Source organism: Schistocerca gregaria, unplaced genomic scaffold (assembly GCF_023897955.1).
Source record: "Schistocerca gregaria isolate iqSchGreg1 unplaced genomic scaffold, iqSchGreg1.2 ptg000599l, whole genome shotgun sequence".
Taxonomy (NCBI): domain Eukaryota; kingdom Metazoa; phylum Arthropoda; class Insecta; order Orthoptera; family Acrididae; genus Schistocerca; species Schistocerca gregaria.
Window position 1 is genome coordinate 270,257 of NW_026061988.1, and position 16,758 is coordinate 287,014.

Sequence of the window (16,758 nt, forward strand, 5' to 3'; positions counted from 1 at the left end):
GACCGGGAATGAGCAAAAAATCGCTCTGGCATGGGGCGCGGCAGACGACGAAAAAGTCTGCTCGGAAGAATCTTTACATGGAAACATGAACAGCGAAATTTTAACCGAAGTACAAAAACGCGCGTCCTTAAAATTAATTAGCTAAAAAACTTTTTCTAGGACAACCTCCTGCACTAGCCACGACCACCTTTTTATAAGCACATGCGGTTAAAGTATTCTCGAGCCGAGCACTTTTGACCTGTGCATTCCGCATGCTGTTAGTTTGAACATCGTTTGGCTACAAAGGTACACCTCAACCAGGACTTGAGAGCAAACCCCTAATTTTCCCAAAAAAGACAGCTATTTTTTTTTCAGACAAGCCTGATAGACTACTGACGTAACGAATATACTCTTGGTCCTTCTGTTTGCACAGATCCGCTATTATGGATAATGGCGTGATTTTTGGGAGCCTCAGAGCAGACAGAACATTGAATAGATGCTCAATCTCTTTTCCCAGCTGAATTGCACCTTGTTCAGAAATTTTTGGAATTTGGAAAATTTTTTCATACATATGTCTTTGTGTCTCTACAGCAATCTCCTTCATGCATGTCCAGGCTAATCCCGCCCTTCGTTTACTCTTAAGTGCATCTATTTCATTCAAATATGGCAGCTTACTCGTGTTTTGACCCTTGTTATCCAAACTGGTTGGTCTATAGGAGCAAAGTTCGGTCACCTCCAGTTCTATTTTTTGATCAATACGTTCGAGATATCTTGGTAAAATCAATAAGTGCTCGGCAACTTGCTCGATGCAGCTGGGTTGTCGAGGCACGATTTGACCATGTTTCCCATGTGGTGGAGAATTGCTTGCATTCCAAATAGACAAATGCGGGATTGAATTTAGTTTTTTTTGGATACAAATGAACATAGTGTCATACAGCAACGTTTGGCTTTTCGACATAAGCATATTCAGCAAATCCTGGATAGAGGAATCTAATATTTCTTCAGAAATGGTTTTATCAAATCGCTCTAAAAGAGACAAATCAGAAGTTTGCTTTTTATCTGCCTCGAGCATGTGATCTTTTATAAAAACTTCGAGACGCCTTTTAAAATCGTAATTCATTTCTAAAAACTCGGTGGCAATTTGAAAGTACTGAATGTCCCATTCTTGTAGACCTTCGTCGCCATCTCTCCACATTTCTGGTTTACTCAATTCTCGATTGTCTACCGAATTTGTTTCCAGGCGAACAATAAACACACTCGTCGACTGAAGAACCGAAATCGTCCAAATGATGTAATCTGATATTAAATTGGAAAAACAACCCGTCAGCATTTCAAATGCTACGTTGTCTGTCGTCAATTGGGTGCACCTTGCCGCAGCTGAATGTATCAGTTCGAACAAGTCTGCATGCGCCCCTTCAACACACTCTATAACCGTATGTATATCTCTATCTTGATCGATGCTTGTTTTCTTAGTCTTCAGGGACTCTACCGCTTGGCTGAAGGCCAGGGACTCAAGAACGATTAATTTGGCTCTGCATTTGTCGAATACTTGGTAAATACTCTCTAGAACTTGCATTGTTTCTTCCTCTTTACATGAAGAAAAAATTGGTTGCAACTTGATTTCTTCTATGTAAATTTTGGTTGACTTGAAAATTGTCATCAGACCTTCTAGATCGCACGACGCCAATTCGAACTCAAGCTTGGCCAGTAATTCCATATGAAGGGTATGCAGCAAGTCGTATACAGTCGGCGCCGAAGATTCGCTCGAAACAAGTCTCACCCAAGAAGGTAAATCAAACTTTATGATCAGAAGCAGTTGTTTGTAAATTTCAAGTAAAAAATCCGATTCCCGCTTGTGTGGCGCTTTCTCTTGTACATTGTCAGATGAGTGATGATATAAAGGTTCTTCTACGTGATTGTATTGGTCCCACAATCGCCTTATTTTTTCAATGAGTCCATTTTTTAAAATCACACCTACTTGCTTTTGTTGATTCGTTTGCTTCAAAGCAGAGAGGTAGACCTGTACGGTCCGCTCATCTTGCTTCTCGATGGCCTCCATAAGTCTCGGTTTGATAAGCTTTTTAAGTGTTTTTCTATATTTCTGAACCTGGGATTCGTCTCTAAACTCTGGCAATTCCCGAACCAACTCGTAGCTCTGTATCAGTTCTGCCAGTGCCTCAGTAATCGTATTCGCATCCTGAGCCAAAAAAACTTGGTCTATCTGGTCGGTAAGATTTTTGAATCGATCTGCCTCGTATAAGAGTGTCAGACATGATTCGATGCGCTTTTTGATCTGGTCTAATTCAGAAAGAACGTCAAAGTCCTTTGCAACATCCAATTTAAATGCAAAAAGCTGGGCAAAAATATCCGAAATGGAAGCGCTTAGGTCCTGAATTCTATCATCTGCCAGTTGCAGTTCTTCTTCCATACACAAAGAGCGATTCAAGCAATCTTTGTACAACCCGTTAATCGAGTGGTTACATTCCGTGGCAAGCTGCTGACAGCTTGTACGCAGGTCGGACACTTTCTATTATAAAGTTAAAAAATAATTCAAGTTCTACATTATAAAAAATGTATACGTACTAGCAAACTCACTTTAGACGATGCTGTCGAAACGGCATTATTAATCCACGCTTTAGCATCAAACTTCTGATCACTGAAAATCTCTAACCTCTAGACACAAAAATTTTAGTAAAAAACAAAAAACGTATTCATGCGCAACGACTTTGACAACTAAAATATTATTCATACTTCATCAATATGCAATGAATCACCCGATTCAACCCCAGGCATGGTTATAGAAACATAGATTTAGGACGGTGCTGACATTTACTATGATATCGGAAACAGCTATTTATTATTTTACACACTTTTTGCAAGAAAGCCACCTTCAGAAAAAATGTCGCCAAACTTAAAAATTTTTTCAAATCCATGAAATAACTATTATTGCAGATAGTCTACAGTTCTCGAAAAAAATATTCTATATGTCAGATAAGCACATGTTATGTGCTCTCTGCATATACAATCAAACAGCATTAGACAACAAAACTAAATAGGACAGTCGCTTCTGAATCTCAAAAGTCGTGTCTTGTTTGCTTGAAGTCCTACTTTCAGAGCCATGACTTTCTCCCGATCAATACATGCCTTCGGTGGCATTTTAGACAATAGTTCTTGCTTGGAGAGAACTACCTGGTACTCATCGTACAGTCCCTTTGTAAGCCCACAACTAGACGGCCTATATGCTTTTTGCTTGTAGTATCTAACAAGCATTCGATTTCCGAATACGACATTGTCAGACAACACAAGTTCCCCAAATTCATTTTCTTGTAATTCAGGTAATTCGCTTATCTTTTTGTTAAGACCTTCAAAGTCATAAAATGGCTCATACTCGTCCTCCTCTTCTTCAGTGTCGAGGGATATCTGAGTATGAGAAAGTTCACGCATGTGTTTTTGAACTGCTTCTATTGTTTTGAATTGCCTACTGTGTGTATTACACTGCAAACAAATAAGACCAATGGCAACTTTTTCGTCTAAGTATCTTATGAGTCCTTCTAAGTCTATAAGGCATTCGCGATAAGGAATGTAAAAGCCGTGCTCATACTCCATATGTTCCACATTTCTGATAACGAGGTCGCTTAGGAAAATTGAAACTGAATAGAAATAGCAATAAAAATTTACGTACAAATCCAAGGATTTAAACTTCAATCGACAGAAAAGACAGTCTTCTAGAGCTAGTTTTGGAAAATTTTCTTTACGATACTCATAAATATCTTCATCCTCCATGGTCTCAAGCTGCTCAGCTGATGGATGAACGGTTTTCATCACAGGTCTGTATACGGCAACATCTTGAGCACAGCTCGACGAATTTTTTTTGATTCCAGATAATTGCGACTTTAAAATGTGTTTTTTGCTGGCTATATGCTGCTGATATTGTACTTTTGAATGAAATCGTTTTCTTCGAACAACGTGATAAGTTTCAGGCTATAATAGAACAATAGGGGCATTCCATATACAAAGAATGATACATACTGACATATGCTGCATTTTGCGTTAATTTTGTCTGGATTTATACATTTGGCTTCAAGCGCTTAAATTTCGAAGTAACAAGGATTAGGGTTAGTTGAAGGTATTATCTATTTAGAACTGTCTTGATTAAGTTGAAAGTATAGTTACGAATTAATTCATACCTTTTACTTTCGACTCGAATGTTTCTTGTGTAATAGGGCCTAATTGAATTATCTTTCTCTTGAGATTGAAACAATGAAAGTCTGATATATAATGTGTACGCTGTTCCGTAGAATTATTGAACGTTAGACGACACGTCAGACAGGTAAATTTAGACGAATTATTACTGCGGGACACAATCATCCTTGGCAATATTATGCGTCTAAGGAAAAAAAAGAAATTAATAATTTGGCAGATGAATAAAAAAATTATTGTTTCCCATAATTTTTTGAATAGAGATTGTTATATAAATCTTGTTTGATAGTTGTTTGTTCAATAAGTTCTCGGCTTTACCGCTTAGAGTCTTTGTGTAGTATCTGTTCTAGAAAGTGTAACAACTTTCTGTTCGAAAACATTTCGAACTAATTGTTACTCTAATTTTTTTAGAGGTGTGGGAAAACAAACTGGGGCTTGCCTCAGCCTCCCACTTAGATTGTCTTGATTTGCACTACCATCATGCACAGTCTACCTCACAATAAATAAAAAAGAAAAATAAATGACACAGCAAAGTGCCTGAAACCCAGTGCACCTTTGCATTGACCGGAACTAATTGTTCCAAAATAATGTACTAGGATTCGTGCGCAGACATGAAGTGTGTGTGACCGGTTGTCCTCCAGGCTGTTTGGATGTATTTAGTACATTAAATAATAAATGGAGAGAGGGGCAGGCATGGCTCTACAAATCAGGGTCAAATACGGAGTCACTCAGCTCTTGGAGTGTGCTTTCTGCCTTATCGCGAGCAATTCCGGTGAGTTCCTCCAGAATTGACGGTGTTCTGAACACGTCAAACAAGAAATGAAACTTGTTTTCTGAGTACATTCTCGTAACTTGCGAGCTGCATGCCACGCAGTTTTTATACCGGTACTCGGATACGTTCAGACACACAAAATGGCTTAGAAATAAGCGAATTTGGTGGGGTATTATGCCTAGATCGGTGGATGCTTCTGACCCTATTTCGCGACTTTCGTCTGCCGGTGCACACGCACGCATAGGATGATGGATTAGGTTGATGAAGAGCTCGGCTGTAAGGCCAGATGCGATCATGGAGAGTCCCGGTCGAGTGGTCGTGCATTGCTGGTCTAAAGCACGGTTGATAGAAGAGTTCTGCGGTGAGACGACGTCGTTACAAAAGTAGCATCCTAGAGTCTTTGTTTTGTCCCCTGTTTGATTCGGATGCTCGGACTCTACTCCGTGTCGTATGACTAGGAGGTTATCGAACCCTAGAGCAGCAGTGATGGCAGGTTTTTGCTTAACAGCAGAAATAACGGTTGGTAGCCATCTTGCTTCTCTGGAATCCAGAAGGAGGAACGAAAAGTCATGATCTTCTATCATATTTTCGATGAGTTGAATATCTTGTTCTACCTGAGATTTTTGAGATGCATCGATTAGATGTCCAGGCATAGGCACACTGAGTTTAACGCCCTCTATGTTTGCGTGGGGACAGATTTCTTTGAGCCTTTTTGCCGCAACCATTGCTTTGCTAGCACTGCTTTGAATACTATCTTCGAATGTGTATAGAGATTGTCGAACAGGGTTGGAAAGAGAAACTGATCCATTGTCAATCAAGGTGATATTTCTTACTCCCCATGCTATCAGATTTCTGGCTAGATTGCACCCTAACGTCCCGGCGCCAAATAAAAGACACTTCGTTTGTTTGATCAATTCTATATCTAAATTTGGAGCGAATCTCCATCGCATAAGTTTCAAATTGAGTTCTGCCGCCTGCTCAGCTAATTTTTTTTTATCCATCATTGGCCTCAAATTGACAACCTTAGGTACTACTTTATTGTCAGAATTCCTTTCCCAGCCCATAACATTGAAATCTTCTTTATTTAGTGAAACACTCCTATCAAAACGAATAGTTAAAATATTTGAAGATTCGATTTGGTGAAAATTGGTATTGTCCACTCTATATTGGAGAATGTCGACTTGATCAGGAGACCATCTATATTGTATTGTCACCAACAAGTTCTGAACAATCCAATTGACGGCTGACGAGTAACTGTTAGCTGCCACCACAACAAGAGTCTTCTCAGGTACGAAAAATGTCGGCCAATCAGACAAGCTAGCGGTTTGAACTTCGTCATGCTTCTCTCTCTTGATCAGAAAAATACCACATGCACGCTCAAGTATGATTTTGCTGCATGCTGCTTCAAGTACGTCTAGCTGACTGGGATTCCAGGCATCCGTGATGCTCATCTCTGCATGGATAGCGAATGGCGTGCGCGGGTAAAGCATTGGAAACGCGAATCGGTAGTAAAAAACATATTTCTTCAAATCTGCAAAAGTAATTAACAGAAAACTGGACAGTTCCTCGAAATTTTTGCCAGCTTCTAACGCTGCCCAAAACTTCAATAGATAAGATGATAGATACACAATAAAAAAATTCGTTTATTACTTTTTTCTCCTTCGCTTAGACTTGTCAAACGGTGAGAACAAACAATACGCACGTACGTTCTGAGCCCAGATATCTAACTGTCCGCGTAGATCCATGTCTTTGAATGCCTGCAACGTATTGGTGTTGTATAGCCTACCTGTGATAGCCATGTGCCACATTGGAGGCCTATAATTAAGAAAAACGGCGGTTATATATATACATATGATCATATGTATACGTATCGTGCGTGCACCTATCATATATGCATGAACACAACCATCTTTTAAAGTGCTTGCGATGAAGAATAACCATATGATTCTAAGGCATGAAACACCACATACATACTTGAAGTTTTCTTCGAACGCAAAGGCATTTATTTGAAATCGAGATGGGCATTTTATGTTCGAACACACTTTGTGAAATCCATATACAGGTATCGCAGATTCAGAGAGCTTTATAACATCCAATTTCCTTTGTGCAAGTTCGAACCAGAATCCTACATCGATGAAACTATGCCAAGGCAGAAATCTGAGAACTTGCTTCGAACTCTGTGACATTCTTCTCGTAAAACTGCTTTTGTGTATTTTGTATTGACTTTTTTTTATTCCTTATTTTGTACACATCGAAAACGTATGTATGCTACCTACTTCTTTAATTTCCGTGTAACGTGTACAAAATCACTCCTGTCAAATTTATTATAGACTCTGAAAAGATCTGATCTTCTTACTCTGCCCAAAGATTGGCCTGTTCTATTTTAGTTACTACCAGACGCCTCGATCTGTCCTACCTCTTTTAAAATAGACAGACAGACACTTGTGGGTTCTTTACAGATTTTTATATGGGCAACCCCAGCTCGCCTAAAACTGATTCGTGCTACGAATCATCTTTTCTTCCGAGTAGCAACGATTCGGATGCTCTTCCGAGCGACAAGGAGAAGTTCCCGCTTTTGTTACGATGTAATGTTTTTGATGAACAAACAGGCATTTGTCTGCTGGACAAGAATTGGCAATGGCCATTACAGGCTTCTCCCTACGATATATCGAAAATGGTGCTGTCTTTTAAGCAAATCTCTGGACAGCTGGGCTATAAAAGCAAAGGTATTTCTCGTGATAAGAGCGAGCCAAATCAACTGCTAAAAATATGTCAAACTTATTTTCTGATTTTGATACTAACCAGCCTTTTCAGAAGTCAAACAAGTTATTTTTGGAGCGAAATATAACGACAACACTAAGACATTGTCTTCTAGGAGAAGGCAGGTACGAAATTGTCGTTGATACTAAACAAGTTCGTGTTGAACAGAATTTTATGTATACTCACTACTCTTTAAATATAGCTACTATCAAAAAAAAAACAGACAGCGTATCCACTTCGGATGATCTTAGCTACTGATGAAAATGTTGTTATAAGCCTATTTCATAGACTGATCGAAAACAATGTACGCTATAATCATCGTTCAAGCATTTTTTAAAAAAAATATCGCTTTATATCTCAGATTCAAATTTTATGCATGTTTGCATAGCGTCTTTGTACACTATTGTCCAAATGGTATTTATCCAAATTTCGATATATTTATTTTTGAAAAAAATCTATACCTATTTTATACAGTCTAATAATCCAGTAAAACTGACTCTAAATATATAGCAAGATATTTTGGAACACATCGATGCCTTTTTAATAGAATTGCTTCAAGAGTTTCAAAACCGAGACTTTACTCAGATCGCTATTTCTTTGCGCAGTCAGCTGAATGAAATTGCTAAAACACAAGAAAACATAGAATTGGCAAAAAATATTATGAATAACTTCTCTTCATTTGAATACGTCATTGAAATTCTCAAAATCAAACATAATCTTGACTTCCTCTTATAGCAATGCCCTTTTTCAAATTCTTGTGAAATAATAGCTAAATGTCTGCTCTCAGTTAAATGCAGTGGCGATAAGACCGAGTAAAGTGTTGTTCCAATATAATTTGAAACCACTGCTTTTCTATTTTCGGACGAGTATAGAGCGTATATGGTTGCGTCAATTACAACTGAATCATCACCCATTTTACAAACATGACATATACCAATGTTGTCTTATTTTGGATTCACTTTGCTAAAAAATTAAACACAAAGAGTCAGAACTAGTACGGTGTCTGACTGGCTTAGCGTAATAAAAAGTCTTTTTCAACTTCTTTGCTATTATCACACATACTGAGAGAACGAAGTGTGTTCTGTGTTTTAAATTTGGCAATTGCCCAGTTTCATTGTACTATGTGTGATTATATAGTAGGAGATATATTGGTGCATGATTTCTGTTGCGATAACGTAATACAAGACAGCAAACTGAGAAAACTAAATGACCTACTTAGTTTGCAAGCACAGATTATTGCGAGGAGCTATAGAAGCGTTTTTGTGTTATTAAGCATTTGAAAACAACGTATAACCTTTGCAAGGAAGGACTCATATCTAATTTTTTCAGGTAGAGGTGCCACATGATTCTGGTCTTTTATTGATGAAAATGTCAGATTCATTTTTTGCAGAATATGAACATAGTAATAGAACTGAAGTGCTTACTTTTTCAATTGTTTAGGATACTGCTGATTTGGTGATAACAAGCCACACTAGTTAAATTTTTTTTTTTACTATTATCAGACTTGCTCAAGATATGAATTAATGGGAGATTTAGTCAAAAAGCACGTATAAAATGCTAGAACTTTAATTTGAATGCTCGAGGCAATCGTAGTGTAGTGGCATCATCAAAGGAACAAATGAAAATTCATTTAAATACAAACATCTGTCGATAGCAGACATATTGCACCATGTTCTATGTCCAAATTTCTCTGATTAGAGAAACAAAATAGGCATTTTCATCAATTGAATGCAATCGACCTCTTAATGTGTGCTTACCCTGACATTTCCGGCGTGCGCCACAGGCTCTTGCTGCTGCTTCTTGAGCAGATGTACTTTCTTTGATGTGCAAAACAAAGTAAGGCTTTTCGAATATAAGAAGCTGGATGAAAAGGAAATTTTTTTGAATGTACGAAATACACGAGAGCCAAGAGTTCGCGGAAACAAACTTTGGGGTCTTTTACAGGGTTGAATCAGCAGGTATTCTGTATCAGTGCGTGAGGATGATATTTTTTTAATGTGTACATATCAATATCAACTTAGAAAATCAAGTGCTTGGATTTATTTTTTCTTAGACTATGAATTGCTATGCATCTAGATTATTGAATCCTGATTACGACCGTTCTAGGCTAGTGATTGTTAAGGATACTTTAGAGAATGCATCCCTACATCTCTTGTATCATCTTATCTCTTCCTGGTCGATGAGTTGTTCACCCAAGTACGTTAATATTCCTTGTCTGTCTCTGTTGCGCTATGTTGCACCTCACACTTACTGTATTTCCTATATGAGCAAAGCGCTTTGACAATTTTGCACAATGAAAAAATAAGTCAGGCGTATTTGAACCGGTGTAGATTTTCCCAAAAAAAGAATCTTTTTTTCATCGATCTATTTTCAAATCCGTACGGATGGGAAGCGAATGACGATACCTGTCAGCTTTCTAGCGATTCGCCAGCAGCAATTCGTTCTATACCCTGTACGCAAGTAAATGACCTGAATGCCGTTTACGAAGCGATAGTCCAAGTTTCGTTACATGCTCAAAAAAGTATTTTAGTGATTGACTCTCTGTCAAGTCTGCTTCTTCACGGTCATCACATGGAATCTCTGGCCATTTTTCTGAATCAGCTCAAACAATCCAAAGATTCGCTATTTCAGTCTATTTTTGTAATTTGGCATGCGGATACAGTCGATCAACGAAAATGCGAGCGACAACAGCTCTTAGAAGCGCAAGCAACCGATATTATTACCATGGACAAGCCAGCATTACTGACTTCCATCTTGGTCAAGGGTTCATTCAAAATTTTGAGAAAAGACAAAAAAGTTAGAAGATATTTTGAACATTACGGTTATGTTTCTGATCTCGACGTGCTCAAATTCTACAGTAATGAGCAAGTTTTTTCCTCAGTAAAAATAAATGCAGCTGAATCGCAAAGTACCATGCAAATCGGGCAAGATGACATTGACCGGCCAACTGATGAGCAGGTACGAGCTAGAAGAGCAGTTCAACTCCCTTACGCCAACGCAAAGAAGTATGCCTCCCAGAGTATTTCTGGACTTCCGGAATTGAGTCTCGATGAACAGCAAGATACCTCGTTATATGATGTCGAGGCAGATGAGTTAGAAGACGAGATATAAGATTATTTACAAAAATACAATACATCTTTTCTATGAGAAAAAAAATCGCGATCAGCTCTTGATGCACTTATATATGCTTCCAGATGTCGAGATTATCATCTGTGACAATCTGAGCCTGGAATTTTGACAGATCCAATCATATGCATAGGAACTTTTACTGTGATATCGTTTGCAGTCATAAACCTGTGTAATGTCCGTATACTATGTGTGCGTGAACATCTATGGTCTCAGCGCTTTTGAGTGTATTTAGAGCAAGGCCAAACTTCTCTTCTTGATTTGACTCTATTTCTATTGGTCTACTCTATGCCTGGCTTTGAAATTGATAAACACAAAAAAGGGTGTTTCAAGTGCGATAAGCTTTTTCCACGAATCCACGGTAAATTGGTTAAAAACCTATCAAATGACACGAGATCTTCTCTCAGTTCACCAGACTGGAACAAAAAACGTTGTATTTCTGTTTGATTCGCTTTTATCTCACTAGCGAGGTTATAAAAACGACCAACTGGATTGACTAAACTAGGCAGACCTATATAAATAATTTCAACCTTTCCATCATCAAGCCCAATAGTCAGCCACATCCCTACCTTCCAAAGGGCTTCGTCTGGATATTCGTTAGGATACTTCTGTTTGTCCACACCTGAAAATATAATTGAAGCGAAACACAGCACGGTGCCAGTTGGAGCACATCTCCGAGGCAACAAGTCGACTTCGTAGTTTACCAAAACGGCATTACGTTTTAAACGGCCTAGACCATCCTCGACCTTAGTAAAAATCCATCTCTCAAACTCAAAAAAATACACATCTGCTCTAATGTGAGAATTTTTGCAAGCCAACATTTCAATACACTCACAAGTAAATTTTCTTTTCTTCCAATTCCCTCTCACCTCTTTCCCTCTTGGTCCTTCCTCATAAAGAGAACTGTAGCACTCCAATGACACGATTATGCGTGCCATCATCAAAGATGACCCTGTGTTGATAACAATGCTATTGTACTCTCCGTAGTAATTTATAGCTGGATCAAATGGAGCCGGCACAGCACGTGTATACAAACTCATATGTATGTGTGATTGATGACAAAGTGAGCTGAAGCTATCTGTCCCAGCTGTCATTATTCCTATGTCATGTTCGTGGGCAAGGTGAATATGTGCTACTGTTATTTTTAATGGGATTGGCTCCGTTTCTTTGAATTGATCATCTTCTGTTATGCTCTGCATTGGCGAGGCGTAACTTGCTACGATAAATAACGATCCTACTGCCATTTTTTGTGGGTCTGCTTCTGGTTCTACCTGGAGCTTTTCTTCATGCCTTTTGCATATCAATCCTGTTTCAAAGCATGTAACACATAGATTCTTTTCTTCGTTCAACTTCAGTAACCTAAATACTGTATGGACATAGTTGGACCTCAAATCTATGCCCAGCTTAGCCACTGCGAAAAGCGGAAACGAAACGCAGTGAATCAATCGCACTCTCGATGGCCTTTCCTCAACTCTTTTCCACTTCCATATATGAAGCAGTTTAAAAAATTCGCACTCCACCGGCGTGTTGAATGCTTCCTCACCTTCTCCATACGAATAGAATAGAAAACATGGATGCAGATCGCCCATGACCGCCTCATACGACACTGAAAAAACCGTTAATATGGACACAGTTCAATCTATCCCTCTCATTTCCCCTCCATCTTTCTTAATTACACTTTACCTATGTACTCTCCATCTCTCGTAAAGCCGAGGTAGACCTGATTTTTTGGCACGTCTGGTTCCAATGTCAAATTTTCATTGGCCTTGAGATAGATCATGTCAGTTGTACGAGAGGAATCTGCACGGCCAAAGCGTCCCAAATCACATCCTACGAGCTCCCAATCAAAAAAACGATGCAATAAATGGCCTGAATTCCGGTGCAACCTACAAGATCCGTGCCTCATGCTATCCAGAAAATGCAAGTTTGTACTGCCAATTGAGTTGTGTATTTGTCATTTTGAATAACACATTTTAAATACTATCTTTTGTCGAACACACGTTCTCAAGAGTTACGTTTTCTCCAGTCGAGTGGATTTGTGAAACTTTCAGATATTCAGGGTTTGCCTCGAGTTAAACAAAATATTTTTCCTCGTTGACACTTTTCATCTTTCTTTCTGCACGCATTCTGATCGTTAAATTTTTTATTTTATCAGTTTTCTGAAGTGCAGAGTCCGCCTTTTGCCTGAAGGCCCTTTATAGAGGCGTTTTACACTAGTCGAAACAAATTCAATTATTTTAACATTTTTTGTATAAAAACTTTTGGTCAGTTTTAACTATGCAGCCTCAAGTTGATGTGAAGAATCAAGTCGCCGACCTGATCTTGGGAGAATTGAAACATAACGCCATCATTCAGTCAAGTTATGTCTGGGCACTTGATCATGGAATCCCTCATCACACTGTCATCGGTGTTCTGAAAAGTCTAGAGGCCAAATGCATTGCCTCGATTGAGCAAAAGACCTTCATTATCACTGAGCTTACCCAGCAGGGTCTAGATGTTTTACAGAATGGGTCTCCAGAAGCCCTTTTATGGAAGCAGATCGGCAATCGCCAACTTTCCCCTGCTGAATGCTCACAACTCCTTTCCCACATGAAGGAAGAGACAGTCAAAGCGATCATTTCTTCCGGAATCAAATTGAACTATTTTACGGTAGACAAGTCATCTAAAGCTATTTCACGAAAAAATCAAGAAATTGTAGATGCCATTCGTGAACAATGCCAGCAGGTTTCTTGTGGAAAACAAATCGACAAAAAAGATTTTGACTATTTGAAAAGGCGTCAATACGTCGTTCAGAAGTGCGTGAGTATTTTTTAGTTTCTAGCGGCAGCGTGGGCTTTTACATACAGATCTTACATTTTTGATCATATGTTGTGTGGGAAAAAGGTCTATTACCGAGTATCTGATTAAGCCAGGCGACAAAATTTCAGAGTATGGCATAGCCTATGATACAGACATTACAGAGGAAATGTTGCGCTCAGGATCTTGGAAAACAGCCAACTTTAAAGAGTATAATTTTTTAGCTATGGGTTCAAAAATTTTAGGTGGAAGTCTTCATCCTTTGCTGAAAATTCGAGAAGAAATTCGTATGATATTTTTGACACTTGGTTTCGAAGAGATGCCGACCAATCAATTTGTAGATAGCTCATTTTGGAATTTCGATGCGCTGTTCCAACCTCAGTTCCATCCGGCTCGAGACTTACATGACACGTTTTTCATTGAGGATCCGGCTGAGACACATGCGCATCCAGCCGACTATGTGCTCCAGGTGAAGGATATTCATGAGAAGGGTGGATTCGGCTCACTCGGCTACCGATATGAATGGAAGGAGAAGGAATCCCAAAAAAATGTTTTAAGGACACACACCACCGCAACATCTATACGCATGATTTATGCTTTGGCACAAGAATATAAAAAAACGGGCAAATTCACGCCTAAAAAATATTTTTCAATTGATCGCGTATTTAGAAATGAGGCGACCGATCAGACGCATTTGGCCGAGTTTCATCAGTGCGAGGGTTTAATTGTCGATTATAACCTGACCCTAAGAGACCTGATTGGCACGCTGAAAAGCTACTATGAGCGCCAGGGGCTCGAAAACTTGCAATTCAAGCCGACATACAACCCCTATACAGAACCGTCAATGGAAATTTATGCTTTTCATCCAAAGCTGAAAAAATATGTTGAAATTGGAAATAGTGGCATGTTCAGACCAGAAGTCTTGAAGCCAGCCGGAATACCGGATGGCGTCCGAGTCATTGCTTGGGGCCTGTCGTTAGAAAGGCCTGCGATGATTAAATATGAAGTACAGGATATCCGGAGCCTGATTGGTCCTGAAGTGCCATACGACTTTATTCGGTCTAACCCTATATGTCGCATAAACAAATGAAAATGCACTGAAGGAGGAAAAGGGGAAAAATTATCGAGGCAGGTTTCATTTTATACCTTATTTCACCATTTCTCTAATGTGCACTTGGATTATTTTACCAAAGAGATATCGACGTGCGATTTCTGAAATAGGGCAAGCTAAGATTGTTGGGGAAATGGCGAAGTTCTTCTCAACTGAGAAAAGTAGGGATGGTCCATGGCTTGCCTTGCTGTCCACCTTTCTGCTGGGTCAAATCGTAGCAGCTTGTCCAAAAGGTCTAGTGCATCCGGATTTCCGGCCGTTGATCTATTTTCTTCTGTGATGAAGTTCTCATACGGGATCCTTGGACAGGGAGTGATGAGGTTTTGGTATGCAGGATCGAGCGTCAGCCCATACTTATCAATCCAGGCACATAATTCATCTGTACCAAGAACTTGAATGATCTTGATTAGCTGGTCGCGATTATCTTCGCCTCGGAAAAATGGCTCTTTTTTGAAAATCACACCTGCCAACACGCAGCCAAAACTCCACAAATCCAACGAGTAGTCATAGTCTTGCATATCGACAAACAGCTCTGGACCTTTGAAGTATCTCGATGCTACTCGAGGATTGTACTCCTGGTTTTTGTGATAAAACTCAGCAAGGCCCCAATCAATCAGACGAAGAATGCCCAGTTTGGGATCAATGACAACTAAATGAATAAATGTCAGCTTTCAGAAAAGTAAATCAGCTAGCGCGCAAAGAAAACAATTCAGCTATGACCAGTGCCGATTTGTATATATCTCAGAATGCCTACGACTTTTTGAGTTTCTTGTTGCGCCTGCGTTATGCATAATAAACACAATATCCAAAAAAAACGTACTATTATAAGGTTTCAAATCTCTATGCATAATACCATTAGAATGCGCCCAGTCAAGCGCTTTCAACAGCTCATGCATGTAATATTTTATTTCAGCTTCTGTCAACTTAAGGTAGAATGACTTGAAATCTGCGCCATTCACAGCTTCGAAGATAAGCGATGGAGTGTGGGTAATCGGATCTCTTACTACATCGTACAACTTTATGATATTTGTACCACCAAATAAATTCTGTAGTACTTTGATTTCGCGGCGTATTTTTTTGTTCTTAGTCGGCTTCAAGACTTTAATAATGCATTTTTTATTAGACACAACGTTTATGCCCTCGAATACGTCCGAATATTTGCCTCTGCCAATTCTTTTTATCACTTCGTAATTATCTATGTTTCTGTGGCAATTTCGTTCCAGCTCCCGTTAGAGAGTGAGAGAAGAAGTGACTATAAAAAAGTGTATCGTCCCGTCAATCACACAGTACCGCGACCATTCACTTCATATTGAGTCGCTGTGCTGTGTGTATTGAAATGAACGCGTTCTACGAAAGAAACACTTGAGACATACCCCCATTCTACTTTGAGTGCCGCATAATTCCAGTAGGAGCTAGGCCGATTTTTATTCACGTCAGCATACACGCTTGACACGTTGAACAATTTTCTGTTGCCCTGTCGTTTTTTAAACCAAAGTCCCCGGTTCAACATATTGGGCATAGGACAAAAATGAAGACAAAAAAATCACTATATATGTTTGCTGTTCAAATCGTAGAATTTTTGAAGAGCATGCAACCAAGTAGAAAAAAATATTGCGTACAAATTAATAGATATCGTGCGACGCGGATATATTGGACGCGAGGGTATTTGTCCTTCCAATCTATTGTCGCCAACACCGCAAAAACGTTTGCAAAAAATTATAAAACCCAAATGAAAATATTATTCATACAAAATGCTTCATACTGGCAAGTATCGGCTCGTGTTCTATCTTCACCACTTCTTGAAGAGGTTTACATCGATGACGGTTTGCCTCCTCGGCCCGGTCGTTCAAATCTGTTTCTTATCTGCTGGTTAAATAGCGACGCTATTCTTCCATTGTGCTCGATTCCATCACACTAGGCGACATGGACAATTCAGTGCAGGGAGCAGTGTAAAAATCAATTATAGATATATGAAATTCTCGCAAAAGTTTTTTCTATCATACTTCTAGCAATT

General features: G+C 39.1%; 5 protein-coding genes, 1 long non-coding RNA gene and 1 other non-coding gene across 9 annotated transcripts; 4 read left to right on the forward strand and 3 right to left on the reverse strand.

Annotated features, from left to right (window-relative positions):
* Window positions 1-156: 156 nt before the first annotated feature.
* Window positions 157-4,362, reverse strand: LOC126316708 (zinc finger protein 622-like). 2 transcript variants are annotated; one of them, XM_049992803.1, is made up of 6 exons: window positions 4,167-4,362; window positions 4,009-4,066; window positions 3,662-3,934; window positions 2,731-3,598; window positions 2,563-2,652; window positions 157-2,506 (listed from the first exon to the last, which is right to left on the reverse strand). In XM_049992803.1, the coding sequence occupies exons 4-6, from the start codon at window positions 2,770-2,772 to the stop codon at window positions 293-295; spliced, it is 2,346 nt and encodes a 781-aa protein (XP_049848760.1). In that variant the 5' UTR covers window positions 2,773-3,598; window positions 3,662-3,934; window positions 4,009-4,066; window positions 4,167-4,362; the 3' UTR covers window positions 157-292. The 2 variants fall into 2 exon arrangements, with proteins under 2 accessions (XP_049848760.1, XP_049848761.1); XM_049992804.1 differs by lacking the exons at window positions 157-2,506; window positions 2,563-2,652 and having other exon boundaries at window positions 2,808-3,598; window positions 4,167-4,356.
* A 117-nt stretch (window positions 4,363-4,479) lies between these two features.
* Window positions 4,480-4,677, forward strand: LOC126316835 (U2 spliceosomal RNA). Its single transcript, XR_007556285.1, has one exon. It is a non-coding gene; the product is annotated as a U2 spliceosomal RNA (small nuclear RNA).
* Window positions 4,678-6,941: 2,264 nt separating this feature from the next.
* Window positions 6,942-9,322, forward strand: LOC126316716 (uncharacterized). Its single transcript, XR_007556259.1, has 6 exons — window positions 6,942-7,210; window positions 7,319-7,677; window positions 7,766-7,836; window positions 7,914-8,015; window positions 8,222-9,040; window positions 9,152-9,322. It is a non-coding gene; the product is annotated as an uncharacterized LOC126316716 (long non-coding RNA).
* A 445-nt stretch (window positions 9,323-9,767) lies between these two features.
* On the forward strand, window positions 9,768-11,617 carry LOC126316715 (uncharacterized). The gene is made up of 2 exons (XM_049992811.1): window positions 9,768-9,907; window positions 9,985-11,617. Exons 1-2 carry the CDS (start codon window positions 9,768-9,770, stop codon window positions 10,820-10,822), a joined length of 978 nt encoding a protein of 325 aa, XP_049848768.1. The 3' UTR covers window positions 10,823-11,617.
* Window positions 10,849-12,764, reverse strand: LOC126316709 (uncharacterized). Its single transcript, XM_049992805.1, has 2 exons — window positions 12,521-12,764; window positions 10,849-12,443 (listed from the first exon to the last, which is right to left on the reverse strand). The coding sequence occupies exons 1-2, from the start codon at window positions 12,741-12,743 to the stop codon at window positions 11,119-11,121; spliced, it is 1,548 nt and encodes a 515-aa protein (XP_049848762.1). The 5' UTR covers window positions 12,744-12,764; the 3' UTR covers window positions 10,849-11,118.
* A 179-nt stretch (window positions 12,765-12,943) lies between these two features.
* Window positions 12,944-15,559, forward strand: LOC126316710 (uncharacterized). Its single transcript, XM_049992806.1, has 2 exons — window positions 12,944-13,632; window positions 13,721-15,559. The coding sequence occupies exons 1-2, from the start codon at window positions 13,115-13,117 to the stop codon at window positions 14,721-14,723; spliced, it is 1,521 nt and encodes a 506-aa protein (XP_049848763.1). The 5' UTR covers window positions 12,944-13,114; the 3' UTR covers window positions 14,724-15,559.
* LOC126316714 (uncharacterized) lies at window positions 14,754-16,662 on the reverse strand. 2 transcript variants are annotated; one of them, XM_049992810.1, is made up of 4 exons: window positions 16,493-16,662; window positions 16,118-16,303; window positions 15,565-15,947; window positions 14,754-15,393 (listed from the first exon to the last, which is right to left on the reverse strand). In XM_049992810.1, the coding sequence occupies exons 2-4, from the start codon at window positions 16,261-16,263 to the stop codon at window positions 14,861-14,863; spliced, it is 1,062 nt and encodes a 353-aa protein (XP_049848767.1). In that variant the 5' UTR covers window positions 16,264-16,303; window positions 16,493-16,662; the 3' UTR covers window positions 14,754-14,860. The 2 variants fall into 2 exon arrangements, with proteins under 2 accessions (XP_049848767.1, XP_049848766.1); XM_049992809.1 differs by lacking the exon at window positions 16,493-16,662 and having other exon boundaries at window positions 16,118-16,431.
* Window positions 16,663-16,758: the final 96 nt, after the last annotated feature.

Coding starts and splice junctions, on each gene's coding strand:
- LOC126316708 (XM_049992803.1), bottom strand. CDS start 2,772: ATGCCTGGGGTTGAATCGGGTGATTCATTGCATATTGATGAA. Junction 2,653..2,730: donor ATTCATTGCATATTGATGAA/GTATGAATAATA, acceptor TTTTGTGTCTAG/AGGTTAGAGATTTTCAGTGA. Junction 2,507..2,562: donor CGTCTAAAGTGAGTTTGCTA/GTACGTATACAT, acceptor ACTTTATAATAG/AAAGTGTCCGACCTGCGTAC.
- LOC126316710 (XM_049992806.1), top strand. CDS start 13,115: ATGCAGCCTCAAGTTGATGTGAAGAATCAAGTCGCCGACCTGATCTTG. Junction 13,633..13,720: donor CGTCAATACGTCGTTCAGAA/GTGCGTGAGTAT, acceptor TGTGGGAAAAAG/GTCTATTACCGAGTATCTGA.
- LOC126316709 (XM_049992805.1), bottom strand. CDS start 12,743: ATGAGGCACGGATCTTGTAGGTTGCACCGGAATTCAGGCCATTTATTG. Junction 12,444..12,520: donor GAGAGATGGAGAGTACATAG/GTAAAGTGTAAT, acceptor CGGTTTTTTCAG/TGTCGTATGAGGCGGTCATG.
- LOC126316714 (XM_049992810.1), bottom strand. CDS start 16,263: ATGCCCAATATGTTGAACCGGGGACTTTGGTTTAAAAAACGACAGGGC. Junction 15,948..16,117: donor GCACTCAAAGTAGAATGGGG/GTATGTCTCAAG, acceptor AAATTGCCACAG/AAACATAGATAATTACGAAG. Junction 15,394..15,564: donor AGATTTGAAACCTTATAATA/GTACGTTTTTTT, acceptor TTATTCATTTAG/TTGTCATTGATCCCAAACTG.
- LOC126316715 (XM_049992811.1), top strand. CDS start 9,768: ATGAATTGCTATGCATCTAGATTATTGAATCCTGATTACGACCGTTCT. Junction 9,908..9,984: donor TCGATGAGTTGTTCACCCAA/GTACGTTAATAT, acceptor ATATGAGCAAAG/CGCTTTGACAATTTTGCACA.